The 15,863-nt window shown below is 39.6% G+C and overlaps 1 protein-coding gene across 1 annotated transcript in view; it reads left to right on the forward strand.

Moving 5' to 3' along the window:
• LOC121901160 (LIM domain containing preferred translocation partner in lipoma) overlaps positions 1–15,863 on the forward strand; it is a 136,625-nt gene that overhangs the window by 69,955 nt on the left and 50,807 nt on the right. The window contains exon 6 of the mRNA XM_042417867.1: positions 15,145–15,732. Coding sequence (XP_042273801.1) covers positions 15,145–15,732 — 588 coding nt within the window. The remainder of the gene's footprint in view (positions 1–15,144; positions 15,733–15,863) is intronic.

The following is a 15,863-nucleotide window of genomic DNA, read 5'->3' on the forward strand; positions in this document are numbered from 1 at the left end:
GATTTTCGTTCGGAATAAACAAACAAAGTATAATGTGTTAATTTTGAGCTAATAAGTGGATTAGTGGATAAGTGGATTTTGTTACCTTTGGACAGAGCCAGGCGAGCTGTTTCCTCCTGTCTCCAGTCTTTATGCTAAACCAAGCTAACCAGCTTCTGGCTGTAGCTTCATATTTACTGTATAGACATGAGAAAGGCATCAATCTTCTCATGTAACTCTAGGCCAAAATGTCAAACTATTCCTTTAACAGTGGAGAAAAACAAAAAATGCCACAATTTAGTGATTCTTGTGTGTTGTGTGTGTAGCTGTACAGTATATATAATATATATATTTAACATACTGCTAACTGTCACTGTTACAAGATGATGAATTTTCACTCTATGAAGAACTGTTTACATTCCAGGGCAAATGAACAACAAAAAAAAAATCACCACAATATGAAAGCATCTGTTTTCTGTTTTCTTTTATTCAATCTGTTTTTCATGTAAACACACACAAACAAGTATATTTGCTGAAAATGCACAGAAGCCCACACTTACACACGGCATGTGAGGACGGGGACCTTTTTTTAGGATGCGGAGATATCGCTGCTGATATGCAGGGCATTTTTTCCTAAATAAAATATAGTATAAGTGCTTACCTTTGTTGGGAGAAAACATGTGCAGTACAAGAGCAGGAGTCTGAAAGCTTTTGTCAACATGGCTTGAAAAATTAATGTATACCTGTAGAAGCTCTGTGAGAGCCCAGCTTGCCAATGAGCAGGTGAACAGTCATACTAACTAATGTATGGCTGTCCTGGTGGTTTTACCTGTCAGGGTCAAAGTCACTGCAAGTTTATTTTTATCATAACCTACTGCAAGCTTTTGGAGTTATGGGTGAGAAGCTGCACCACCTGTGTCTTAGCAGAGTACACATACATACAAGGACATGTTTTAATCATGAAATGTTATGTATCAGACATTTTGTTGATTTAACCCTGTTTTTTTTCAGTCTAAGAAAGGATCATGTGCATCTCTGTGCTATCATGATGCCTTTTTGCTGTTGTTGTGCCTTATCCCTGCGAGCTTTTTGCACATATAAAAGATTTAGCTTTCTATTTGATTGTTTATTTTTCAGTATGATGAGCATATGCGTGCACACACATATACACACAAGCTGTTACTCTCTCCTCAGCTGATGCTGATTCTAGCTGATTAACTCAGGTTGACCTTTTCCCCTACCCAGCTGCTCCTGTCAGTCCGTGCTCTGGTTCTTTCAATGCATTATTCTACAACATATCACTGGTCTGTGTAATGGGCCAGGTTTCATACTCCAACATTGGCACAACTGCTGCACAGTAATCTTCCGCTTGTATAAGCAAAGAGTAACGAGCGGTCTTGATTTACAGCTTTCTGTGCGCAAGCAATTACAGAGCCAGCTCTCCAGAATCAATAGGCCACCCTGTGCTCTCCCTTTCAAGCTTCTGGGAGAGGAATCTTCCTCCCTACGTTAAATTTGGAATCAGCAAAGGGACCTTATGTGTGCTCGCCTCCCAGATGAAATTGAAGTGGACGTTGCTGCTCATTCATAAAACTCTAAGTAGCATTCCTGCAAACATTCAGCCGGCACTGATGCTTCACAGACATCAAAACAATTTTGTTTGCTTTAGTTGGTATTCTCTGTGGCATAACAGTGGGTAATGAAATGTGATCATTATATAATTCCCATTTGTTCTCTCTCCAGTTGCATCTTAGATGCCATTTGTTATTTGACACAGTTAACTAAGTTTGTGTTACAGTTTGTTTGTTTTATCCTGCGACAGCAAAAATTAAGCCAAACCTGATAATAATGTTCTGCTCTTTATTCCGTTAGAGGTTTCCATTATTTCTTGTGTTACCAGATTTGAATCAGAAATGTTTGAATATTATTGCACAGAATGTCATGAATGTTATTTTGACATTAATGTTTTTCAAAGGCGGATGATTTTGTTGCTTAAAAGATAATTCAGTTCCATTTATTTATTCAAATCTGGAAGTTATTTTGCAGACATTTCATTTCAATTTCAAGCTTTATATTCTCAGCACTTCATGTAACATAATTGGCTATACTTGCACACATGCTGTTTGTGTGATTGACATGAACACAACAGAAAACCAGCAGCCAGTTAGTAAATAAGGAAGTGTGTGAGTGATACTAAAGAAGTATCAGATGGACTGTTGGAACTGTATTGTTTTGATAATTGCTGAGCTATTGAGACATGTGTCACTGAGTGTTAATGTGTGGAAAAGGACACCGATTCATTTCTTTTTCGAGCTCTGTTGTTGGAAAGTGTGTTTGTGTGTGTCAAGCAACATGCGGAAATAAAGGCCAGATTATTCTTTCAGTTTGGAAAGCATGCTGATGTCAGCACAGACGTTCACATGCTCATGGCAGGCACATGTTGAACATGAAAAAAACCCCAATCACAACCAGTTAGTTATTAAAAAGTAGAATTTAAACTTCCTCTCTGAGTTTGAAGACAGAGGTTCCCATTCATATAGGATAGTATGTTAAAGGTCGCGGTAAATTTGAAAGTTCGTACAAAGTGTCTAAAGACAAAATTGATACGGTAGCTGTTCCAAATGGCCACACAACATGGGACTAAAACTCTAGAGTCATAAAGAGCGGCGGGACATGATGAATTGTTCAAATGGGGATAGCGGCACACAATTTTGATCGGTTTCTTCTCAGAGACATTCAAGGTCATGCACTTGTTTCTGGTCGAAAATAACTGAAGTAGTTGTGTGAAGGATGAAAAAAGAAAGCTTGCTTACTTCCTCACAGTCGCTGTCTTACTGAGTTACAAGAATTGCTGGATGCAGTGTCCCTAATTCCAACGCTGGAAAAGAGTAAGGGGAGGGGATTTCAGGCACTGCTGGACGGTCCCGACAAGCACTTTGACTAAAGTAACTCTACAACGACTGGCTTTACTTATTACCACACTTAATCACAGAGGAGGAACTAATCTGTAAAATCACAGGGCTTAGTGTTTGATTGATGTGGACCCTCATATTCTCAGCCCTTTAACACACGTTGTTTGACATCCTGTTGTAATATTCAATAACTCTTTTTGTCCTCGATTCTAAGTCTGACTTGGTGATTGGAGGAAACACAACAGAGCGTGCTCATGCTAAATCCTTCAAGTGTGCTGCACTGCAATCTGAGCCCAACCAGCCCCACTAATATGCAGTGTAGGCTTGTCTAAGCACATCAGATCTGTTGTGGGGGAGGTAACAAGGAGGCCCAGATGAGTGTCAAAATAGTGCGCTCATCAAGCACCAGAGCAGCGCCGCTGCTTTGGTGGGGGCTACAGAAGCGTTGACTGCCATGACCTCTAATCCCCACTGACCTCTGGTGCTTTTCTAGTAATCAAACATTAGTCACATCCTCGTCTTTCCCGCTGAAAATCTACGACATCCAGTTTCTGTTCACTTTGTACATTGTCAAAAGAATTTTAATATCAAGATGTATTTTATATACATTCTAAAACATTTCTGGAGGAGATCTTTAAGGTGTTACCAGGAGCACATTGTAAGCATGAGTATCATATTATGTCCAATATCTATTTGTATTCACTTCCTTTGACAAAGATTGATAGTTTTGGCCAACTGCTTGTAGCAGGTGGCTGAAAATGAGCAATTATATTCTGCTAATTTGCACATGAAAAAACACAGAAAGAATGCAAACGAAAGAGTAAACAGTGTCATATTTTTCAGGAAAATGTGACTTCTGTTGTAAATTAATCACACAGTACCTGATTTAAAAGACTTTCTGAAAGACGACACATTCAATGCAGTTATGAGATAACACCCCATGCTCAAAATGTAAAAACACAAACATTATTTAGTTTAATCTTTCTGTATTTTATCATGATATCATGATTATATTTTATCATGAACTAAAACGGACAATAAATTATTACCATGCAGTTAATTTGTTGAGGAGAAAAGTGATGATGTACAGTACTGTACTAGATATAGACTGTATAACCAATTAAGTAACCATGTAAATAATATTTTGTCCACATCAAGCAGTGACATTTTTGTCCCAATTAAACTCTAATGCACTTCCTCCATTAAAGCTTCACTTTGTTCTGATCTGATTCAATCTGGTGTGGTAAGATTTAAGCTGAAATTAAAAAGCTCTTCCTGTCTGTTTCTCCCACACTCTGTGAAACGGTAATGTGCAGTGTAATAAATAAAATATTGAAAGCCTCAACTCCCTAAATGACGTACACTTACCATCATGTTAAACTTTCCCAGTTGCTTTGCACTGTATCGAGGAGTGTGTGTGTGTGTGTGTGTGTGTGTGTGTGTGTGTGTGTGTGTGTGTGTGTGTGTGTAGGGATGGAGGACTTTAACTGAGGTAACATCTTTACAGATGGATTCAAGGGGGGAGAGCTACTCAACTGTCACTAGGCTTCCCTCTGGCAGTGCCAGAACTTCTGGGACCAAAGACATGTGACTCACTTACAATCATGGTTCCACCTCAATTAACAGTCAGCGGAGTGCACTGAAGCTGACTCTTTGTTTGTGTCCATGTAGGAAACTGAAGTGAGCAATTGTTAGTGCTGTCTAGAAAGATGACATGAGCAGGGTTGTTGAGTTCTTTGGTGCCTCTAAGGAAAGAGGTTGTGACTCTTTGACATGGACGTAAGAGTTCATGTGTACATTATTTAAATGTGGAGTCATACATGTGTTTGGGATTGTGATATAACTTGAATACAGTCTAATGGGACTGGAGGTCTTTCCTCTGTTGCTAGTATCCGTAACCCTTCCTCAGACTTGCTTCGGGCCAGGTCCAAATTGTATTCCGTCTGATCAGGTCAGGTTGGATCCTGTTTTACTGTGTCAATTTGCCCTTTTTGACCAAACAGTTCCCAGAACTATGGAACTGAAGCAACTAAACTCATCTGAACTCATCTGAACCGCATCTGAAGAACCATGAAGATTACGGAAATTAGAGCGTTATAAATGGATAAAAAGGAAACTTGCAGAGATTGAAAAGTAGTCTTCAAAGCAGAAAATCTGCTGAGAGTTTGATGGTTATTTATTTCTGCTTAGCCATGAAACTATTAGGAAATATAAAGTGTTATGTTTCTTATTTACTCGCTTTGTCTCATCATCACAGCCTCTCTCTCTCTCTCATTCAATTGCTAGCTCTTTCAGCCACCTCTCCCTCCCTTTACCTGGTTCACTTTTACTCTCAGCTCATCTGATTCGGGGGGGTGGGAGGTTTACTTTCGAAAAGTACAGGAACTTTGGGGCCGGGGTTCGCAGGGATGGCTGTCACTGATTGGTCAAACAGTCACCACTTCATTCATAAAACAAGGAAGTAGTATCAATTTAGGACAAGGAGAGGACATTTCTCTTCATTTGTTTATGTTAAAAGTAAAGTAAGGCATTGTCGGCAGCTTCCCAATTCATTTTAAAAAAGAGCGAGAGAAAAAAGAGAGGGATAGCACGAGCGAGCTGAGAGCACAAGCAACAGAGAGAGCAGCAGTGGTTGCACGAGCTAGAGAGTGAATGAAGAGAGGGAGTGGCGGTAGCGAGAAGCCAGTGAATGAGAGAAATAAAACGTTATTTTCTGATTGTTTCATGGTGGTTACAATCTAAAGCAGCAATAAATAACCATCAAACACTTAGTGGATGATTTATTGTGGAGACAGATGCTTAGTTTCAGTTTCATTTTCCTCCTCTGCATTTCTCCTTTTCATTCATTCATTACATCCAAGTCATGCAGCAGTAAATACAAAGATCAACAGGACAAATCTGTGTTGTTGTTTCCTCATGCGTGAATACTGTGTTTCAAGTGCCGCTGTGATTTTTTAATCAATCATGGGTCTAATTTGCATGATCTACCTGGTTCCTCTGATGTGGTGGAAATGCAAACAGGATTTGGGACTTTTAGTTCCAAGTTTAGTTCCTGATATTAGTTCCTCTGGCTCCAAAGTACCCGGAACTTTTGGTTGAAATGGGACTTAAATTTAGTCTCTAGATCCTGAGTTCTTGAAAAGGTTCTTGGTCCCTTGGGAAAGTTCCTGTAGTGCATATGCCCTAAATATGATTAAAACCTGCATGTATCCAAGCAGACATGCTAAGGTCTGACTACTCTGGCGTGTCAGAATCATTGCAGGAGAAAAAGTGTTATAATTATTCATAGCTCTGTTTGGATCGGGTCTGACTTTCCTCTGACTTTCCCTTTCAAATCAGGTCTCTTTTCCAAAAATTAGATTTATGCCCGTCGGGTTTGGGTAGATTTTCCATGGGTCTGTTTTGGTCCAAAATTATGGACCTGTGAGGATCTCTAAATGAGACTCACACGGTTTTGATTCTATTGTACTGCTATTTTAAGTTTTATTCGAGCAGAAATTTAAAAGTTTTTTGGTGAATGCGGAAACGTAATGTAGAGATTTGGGTAGTTGTATTTTTTTTTTTTCAAATACTCTGCAACATCTGCTTTTTTTCTACAACAACACAGCATTCTTCCTCCCAACACAGCATAAGAATACACATTTAGGTCTATTTGATTCATACTGTATGAAAGAGAGTACCATAGAGTAGGGCATCACGTTACTGTCATTTCTCTACGTCAGCAGACAAGCCGCAGCATTGCACACATTGCTCTGTTTGTATTTTTACTTGGTGTCAAATAGCCTGATGTCTGTGTAATAAGTTGTCATGTCCATACAAAACAGATGGCATTATTGAAGTTTGCTGACAGTTTAGCTGAAGCAGAGTGCTTGAAATGCTGCTGAGATGGATCCTTCCACATGAGTGCCCTAAGGAGGCCTCACTTCACACTGTGCCAGTCAAGCCATGCCGTGACACTCCCATCTCTCAACAGGAAGAGCATTGCGGATGGCACTCGCTGTCACAACATGGCAGAATGATAGGCCCTTGCTGCTCGCTCCCAAGACTCCCACTGATCATGGCGTCTGTTGAACGATCGGAGAAAATGCAGACTCTAGACCACCCTGGCAGTGTCTCAGCTCCCTGAGAGTATGATAGGGTTGGTGACCTTTCCTCTGCCCCCCTTACAAGGCTCAAACTCATGAGGCATCTCAAGGGATGGCCTCACCATTTCAATTCTTCAGCCCTTCTGGAGCACTCATCATGCCTTACACCTTAACTCTGTTTATCTGCATATGAGGGGTGCAGAACTGAATCTATATGAGGATTAACACAAAGAAGCTTTGCGCATATATCATATCAGGTACAATCATGTGCCAAACTGTGTTGAAATGTAAGATGCAAGGAGTACGAATGCCATTTCATTCCATCACCGAGGGCACAAACAAAACTCCCTGGTGGGAATAGAGTGAATGGATCAAAGGCATAAGACTGTTCAGTGTTACTTTGAACACCTGACAACACTGTAGATAGCTGAAATAGGAAACAATACCTGACACAGTATATTCAGAAAAGAGATACATTTAATGAATAGTCAATTAATCCGCTTAAAGGAATAGTTTGATATTTTGGGAAATAAACGTATAAGATTTCTTGCCAGGAGATGAAAAGATTGATACCACTCTCATACTGTATCTGTTGTTTAAATATGAATCTACAGCCAGTAGCTGATTAGCTTAACGTAGCATAAAGACTGGAAGGAGGGGAAACAGCTAGCCTGGCTATGTCTAAGGGCGTAAGTCTCCACTCATAGTGACAAGACTCCTGGAGAGTACTGTTAATTTAGTTACCTTTGAACAGAGCCAGGCTAGCTGGTAATCCTTTGTTTGCAGTCTTTGTGTTAAGCTAAGCTAACAAGCTGCTAGCTTGATATTTAACATAGAGATATCAGAGTGGTATTACTCTTCTAATCCAACCCTCAGCAAGAAAGTGAAGCTTATTACCAGAAATGTGAAACTGTTCCCTTATTTGGGTAAAGGCAGCTGCTAGCTGCCTAGCTTCTGTGACGTCTCTTATTTAGAGTTTCTTTCATTGGTCTTTCTGAAAAAGTGAATCTATCAATACCTCAGCTCTTGCTAGTAGAATGTCTACGTTGTTCACCCCTCCCTGTCTTGCTGTTGTTACAGTCATGTCTGACCTAGCCACAACCACTTGACTAGTGAACTGATGACATTTAACCCATTATGATCTTGTGCTTGTGGGAAATGTTGGTTGAAGGCCAGTAAAATAGTTTTTCTTAAGAATTTACCACCCTCAAAGTCAAATTTTTAGTAAATTTCCATTATTACAAATGTAAATGTGATTTTTAATGTGGTTTTCTTAAAGAAAGAGAAACAGAACCGGAGGATTTGGTTTCACTTTGACTCTGTATTGTTAGCACTCTGGAGGTAATGTTCTTCTGATTTGTTATCCTGCCATGAAAACCTGCGCTATAACATTTTTATTGTGTAATAGTGTGTATTTATAGTTAGTTATCTGTCCATATGTAAATCTCAGCAATCTCAAATATTCAACAACCTCTCAAATCCATTCATTCATTCACTGTCTCACCTGCCCTTTTTATTCCGTGTGTCCAGTTGGTGACATTGCGGTCTGTACCATTGACTGTATATAAAGATGGACGACATGACAGCTCCCCAAAACTGAAGCCAAACATCTCGATTGCCCCATGGTGGCTCGCTGCAGTATAGGTCATAAATCCCGCCCCCTCCATGTTAGTGGAAGGGACATGAGCCAAACTAAAAAATCAAAGTGCACGACAAATACATTTTTCGCAAAGATGGTTTTTGTCATTTTAGGTAGTTCTTATCACGCTGATGTATATCCAAGTGCTCATTTTTCTGATAAGTTTGTTTTCAACTAATTATTTGATGATATAAAAAGGGGGTGTGACTTCATGATTGACAACTGTGACAGCCACTCTCAAACCTCCGTCAGGCAGTAAGATGGCTGGGGGGGGGGGGTGTCCTGCGGGCCGTCATCCTGCTGTCCGACTCAACATTGCAGACTCTGGCTCCAATTGACGTCATACAAGCAAGATGGCAGCTTCCGGAAAGGAGATATTTTGGCTTCACTTTTGCATTGCAGCAGGAAGTGGATACGCGTCGTCCATATTTATATACGGTCAATGGTCTGTACACTATGACATTGTGTGCCCTTGTTGTTTGTGTATGGTTACTGTCAGCTACCACTATGCTGTTGAAACCAAATTTAATCAAAAACAAGTGTAAAGTTGCCAATATAAAGTCCAAATTGTGAGGTAAAATGTCATGTTTTTCTCTTCAGTTAGCTGAGGAATGTTGGCTTCAATTGTTTCCACCTTCTGCTGCTCTCACAGGCATGACAATGGTATGCAAGGCAGCCTCTTTTATTCCTTATAAAAGGTCAAGGCCCTGGCCAGCTATTTTTTGCAATGGATATTTTACTCTTCAGGGCTGCATCTATGCGACTGTGCGGCCGTGTATTTCTGCAGCGTATGTCAAAGAGTTGACATCAAGATGACACTGCAGCACAGTAATTACAGGACTCGGTGGTGTTTAACTTTCTTCTCTGCGTTTGTTTTATGTGCTGCTATTCTCTTTGATTGCTTTGTTGCTGCATGGAGCAGAGATGTTGCCACTGTGCCGGTGGCGCCCGTTGACCTTAAGGTCAATCTGGCAGCAGGTTCTGAGTTTTGACAGGGGCAGCCAACTGTGGAGAGAGGAGCATGCCTTCAGGCACTCAATGTGTTCCGTCAATGTTCGTTAGTCAAATAAACTGCATAGTATCACCCCTTTGTCTTTTATTAACAGGGTGAGCCAATGACAAATTTAGTTTGAGCCAGGAAGCTGTGACAGTCAATGTAACCTGCCTCTTTACATCATAAAGTCCTAGTAACAATGCTAAAAGGCTTACCATCAACTGCTGTCATTGCATATTATCCCTCTTCCCAATAACGTGCAAGCTTACAGTACATACACACACACATACACACACACACACACACACACACACAAAGCTTCTGAGAGAATAGTTACAGTTGCTCATCTCTGGGATTGATGACATCGACACACTGTAAGCGATGGACATTTTCAAGTATGCAGTATTTCACCTCCTGAAGCAGGAGGGGTCACAAGTGCATGAAAAGCTCATTACAGGGATGAGTCAGGGTATGTTGTGAGACTGGCCTGTAGTACTGCAGGAGGTGAATGAAACAATTAGTTGCTGCTGTGTGAGAGCTACAAAACACACATTTCCCAGTTTTATAAAGATAGCCTGCAGAAGTGCCACGATCGCTGACTCTCGGGGACTGTCTTTTTTTTTCACACAGTTGCCCAGAAAATGATTTTTTAGTTGCATCAGTAAGTAATACGCCCTACTTTGTATGATGTTGTTACATCATGCTAGAAATATTACATACTTTTCCTCTGAAACCCAGTTTTTTTTAGGGGATTACGTAACTGTGAATTTTGAAGCATAGACTTTATGTTCAACTACATCGTTTTCGGGTTGTCTTGGTGGTTAAACCAAAGAGTGCGCAGACCATGTGCTGTATATATGACTGCACAGCTGTGCCACCTGCCCTGTTTTGTTTTTACATCTTCCTGAGAAATTACCACTGTGGGCAGATAAAATAGAGAAAAGGCCTCTGCACTCATTCAAGTGTTATTGAAGTTTATGGTGAATGTTTTTTTTTTTGTAGAATCGGTAACAAAATTAGTGCAGAGTGAGTTTTTTAGAGCAGTGCCAGACCTCGTGATACTTAATGTAAGGCATTAAGACTGCTGACTTATTCAGTCATAATTATGGCAACATTGTTGGTCCAATTACATTTTGGGCATTATTACATATGATACTCCACATTTTTAGTTTTTGCTGTGTTTGCTTTGCCTGATTACCTATTAGTTTAAATATCTATATCAAATCAGTGTGAAAAATGTATATCAAAATTGTAAACCCTTCAAACATTAGAACCCACATAACTAATATTGTAGCTGCAATATTATTAAGAGAAACTATTTGGAGAATTGGAAGCAGATTTTGTGGAAATGCTGACTTTTTTTTTTTTTTATCTCAGCTTCAAAACCCACATGAGTTTTCTTTCACAGCAGTGCCTGTAATCCTGAATCAAAAATGTTCCTACATCCTCAGATAATGCGTGTGTATTTGATTTTCTATTCTTTTACAGCCTCACTCTCATGTGTAGTTTAAGATGTACTTTGTGAATATTTCCATGTTTGAAGATCTTCGCAGTAATACCATAAATGCAAGAATGACTTTCACGCGCTCAGTAGCTGCAGTTGTGAGAGCTGTTCCTGTAAATACAGCTGGGAAGTGCAGCAACTATTATTAACGGTTGCTATATTATTATGAAAAATGCATATTGATTTAGCCATTATCCACTTTCATTCTTGCTAGTCAGCTGTTTACGTCATTTATACTTTACAGTCTAAATTTCTGAACAGTTACATGATGCATCTCAACATTATGACTGAGTACAATTATAATATACAGTTTCTCAAAAGACTGAATGTAGTTAATACTAGTAGTTAATAGTAGTAGTTAATATAACTAATCGTGCTACTACCAGTAACAGTGGCAGTATTTCAGGACAAATTTGATACAGTTCACCCATGAAACATTTATTCTAATTTGTATGGCATGGGTGGAAACATTTTCAAAGTATCCACTTAGAGTTGTCATGCAGCTATCACTTGAAGGAGCAAAGAAGAATCAGACACGCAGATATAAGATATGCAGAGCGAAAAGTTCCCAATATGTGTATAACACACTTCATCTGGAAACGAAAAGATAGTTCAAAACAGCTAGAGGTCTCGCCACGTTCCAGAGAGACATTGTTTAATCATATTTAATGTGCCTTATCTTGAACTATTTTAAGAAGAGAATTGATACCCTCAATTTCATGACTGCATTGAGATTGTTAAATGTGACTATTGAGCCTGATTGTGCAGAGACAAGATGACTCAAAGTGGAAGGGAGATTAGTGAATTCCTCAGCATTGACAGGGGATTTGTCCACGGTCATAGCGTAAGTGCTGAAATGGACAGATGCAAATGGACAGTAGAGTCAACAGTGAAGAGCATCCACTTTGTATAAGTGGCAGGAAAAAAGTTGAGAGAAAAATATCCAAGGTCTTAGATGAGTCTGAAAAGATGCAGAACTTCTCCCTCTTTAGGGGTTTTCCCCAAGCTTGCTTAAAAAAAAAATCCCCCACCCTTGTGGTTTGAAATGCGAAGTTAACAGTTTTACTCAGCCCCCCAAGGCTTGTATAGTCTCTCCTAATCTTTTTTAATGTGTCAAAAGGCTTTCTTGAGAGTCTCTGTGAAATTTCACACTTAAGTTGTTTGCAAAGTCAGTCTGAATTACAGTGTAGAGTGAGGGTTAACTTTTCTGAAGGGGTTAGGGAAAACTTTTTTGAATCTGTATGTGTTGTGTATTTGTGTATGAGGGTTTTGATAGGGACAACAGCACAATATGCATTGAGACTGATGCTGTATATTACAGTAGGTCGGACTTCTAGATTTCAAACTGTGCCTGACACAGGCAGGTCAGACTATACACAGACTGGAGTGAATCATCGATTTCGCAATCTAATTTGAGGTGTGCAAGTAAACAAACCATGTCATTATAAACTAGGATTAAAAAAAAAAAAAGCGTTACTGCTAAGCACTGTGTGCGTATAATTTTAACACACTTATAATTTGTTAAAATAAGTACTGGGCGAGATTGTGATGATATGATCATGTCGTGTTATCATTTTATAAAATTGTTGTGTCCAAATTAATGATTCCAAGAAAACTGTGTTAACAAGAGTTCACAGCCATGCTAGCAGAGGTTTTACTCAGATATGGTGGTGCTTTGAACCAAATGCTAACATTAGCATATGAACATGTTCAAAATGAGCAGGTAATATTTACCATGTTAGTTTAGCCTGTTAGCATGCCAGCTCATTAGCACTAAACACACCTAATAACAAAGTACAGTTGAGAATGATGGGAATGGCACTTGTTTTGCAGGTATTTGATCATAAATCAAAGTATCAGGCAAATTGAAATTCTAACCTGATGATGGCGCTAGGAGAAAAGCTAGGGGATCCCCAAGGTGAATACAATTGAACCCTCCTGATGTGATGTATCAAAATAGTTAGACAATAGTTTATTTATTTATTTATTTGTTTTCCTAGGTAAGAAGTCTTTGTATCAGCCATTAGGAAAAATATTCTTTTTCATTTTTAACCATATCACCCATCCCTGGTTGAAATATTAAATATTAACACACAAAGTGCATACAATTAATAATGCTTCTAAATAAATATTTCACATGTCAAAAAATACATTAAAATAAAAATATAGATATCTGATTTGGGTGGGTTACATGAGATACGAGCATCTTGTCCCTCCTAATTTAGACAACAGTAATTGACTCTCTTTGCTTATATTTATTACAGTGTTGAACGTTGCAGGAAGAAACGACTTCAAACTTATAAAAATAAAATAATAAAATAAAAATAAAAGTTCACTAGCAGCAGCAAGTAACATTACCTTTACATATTTTCTGTGTACAACCGTCATGATATTATCTTTGACCAGCCTTATTAACATTGACAGGTCAAGCAAATGCAACTTGGACAAAATTAAAATCTAGTTTGGTTATTAGGAAAATCTTTTCCACTATGCAGGCACTTTTTTCAGATTGTATGCATTTGATTAGTTTCATCACCCTCGGAAAGGGATGAATCCATTCTCTTAATGTAATTTGTAGAAAATGTACCATGACAGTGTAATTATTTTGAGGGGACCAATTTGCATTTCCAGTGCTCTACTAACTAAATGCTACTGTAGGTTCTAAGGCCTTAAAGATAAATTAATAATCTAGAGTATTTAAAACCCATGAAACATTTAAATTAAGTAATTTCACTTCCTAAAGGGCATAGTGGGGATTTTCCATACATATGCAGACAGACGGATTTTTTAAATAAACATCAGTGCTAATCAGTGAGACAGAAATCAGAGTGAGAGCAGAAAATATTTTCCAAGGCTTTTAATGGTTCCTTAGGGGCTCCCCTCTGACTTAGATTAGATGGGATTTAGACAAAGTTGGTGCATGCACCTCTTTTACCAAAACTTTGATTTTTAAAAAAAAAAATCAGTACATTATTGTGATTACAGACTTAAATGTCCTGTATACTTTTTCACTGATAGAATTACAACATAAGCGTTTTTATTCAATTTAAACAAGGAATTACGAGGAAATGTAGCAGTGCAGCAAAACATAGCTATTTGTGACATTACTTGTCACAAAGCTGACTTTGATCATCTGTTAAGGGAAATCGATTGGAATTATTGCTCTGCCCCAATTTAGAAGACATCTCATCAAACCAAGTTGCAATGTGTCTAAAGACTACAAGTGTTCATTTTTGTTCCCCTAGTGCTGCAAATTTAGTAATTGACTCCGATTTTTGGCTTCAGGCAATAACCTAATAAGGCCAACCAAGGTTAATGATAGACCCTTTTTAGACTGGCTGAACGTCTGACACCGATATGTAGTGGTAGTGAAAAACAATTATTACTTACATGAGAGACACTCAGGGCAGAAGCCTCTGACATCTGAGTGAAACGTTGTTATTCTGTGTGTTATTAGCTGCTTTATTTCTGTGTAGTCTGGCCTGTGCATCAGATGTAGCCATTGGACAATACATCAAAATGCCACAGTTTCTCAGACAGTGAGAATCCCAGCAGTGGGTTGTGTTGCTGCTTTACAGCCGTCTCTTCCCAGGAACACCAGCGCCACAAATCTCAATGATTTAACATCTTTCCCGTCCAAGCAGCTGGAGTCAGCACAAGTGTCATGTGCCATTGCCAGTCTGCTGTCATGGCGCCCCCTGCAAAACAATTTATCCCTTCCCCTCCTGCTTTATTAGCCATAGATTATGGGTGGTTGTGGACAATGTAGAGCCTCTGCTGTCGAGGTAGCCTTGTAATTGACTCTAGGGAGGCAAGGTGGATAATCGTTTGAGCGTAAACTACACTATCAGTAAATAACTGTTGAATACAAATGTTGTATTTCCACCATTCAGTAGGATTTCTTTTATCAAAGTTTTCAGTTCATCCTGTTACTGTTACTTGCAAGTGAATACCCATTGCCAGCCCATATATTTCAATATGACTGTTTGTTTATTAGGCTCTGAATCTCAATTAATTTTGTTGTTTTTCAGAACTCTGGATCCTCTGCAGTTTCCACTCCCAACGCTCCAGTGACTGGTTACAAGCGTATGGTCATTCCAACTCAGCCACCTCTGACTGCCACCAAGAAGTCTACACCCAAACCTCAGGCTCCTGGAGGAGTCTCATCTATTCCCCCTTCCTCCGTCAGCCCGGTGGCCAAACCTCAAAGCCACACAGCTCCTCAGCCTGTCGCAGCCTCCTACGCTACAGCCTCAACCCCAAGCCAGCCCACCTTCAACGTCCAGATGAGGTCGGCCCAGCCTGGCCCCCAGCATCAAGCCCCTGGTGCGCAACATTTTGGCCAGCATCCGATCCGCAGCCCTGCACAGGTGCAGTACATGCCAGCGCAGCCCAAAGGTCCTGACTTTGCCTATGGACCACCACAGCCTGGCTTTTCATCGATGGCTCCTGGTGCCTATCAGGAACAGCAGCATCCAGGAGTACCTGGCCTAGCGTCCAGGAGAGCTGAGCCTGCCCCAGCCCAAGCATACCAACCTCCAGGCACCAAGAAGACCTACATCACAGATGTACCACAAAGCTTGGCCCCCTACACTGCTGGACCAGCTGTTCCACCAAAGGTAAGAACGATTTTAGTCATGAATAACAGTGAATCAAACAGTCTCCACAATTCTTAGTTATTGCAGATGCAGTTGGAAAAGGGCAAATTGATGATAGTAGAAAAAAATGAACTTTCTACTAGGTCATCTAT

This window comes from Thunnus maccoyii, chromosome 7 (assembly GCF_910596095.1).
Source record: "Thunnus maccoyii chromosome 7, fThuMac1.1, whole genome shotgun sequence".
Taxonomy (NCBI): domain Eukaryota; kingdom Metazoa; phylum Chordata; class Actinopteri; order Scombriformes; family Scombridae; genus Thunnus; species Thunnus maccoyii.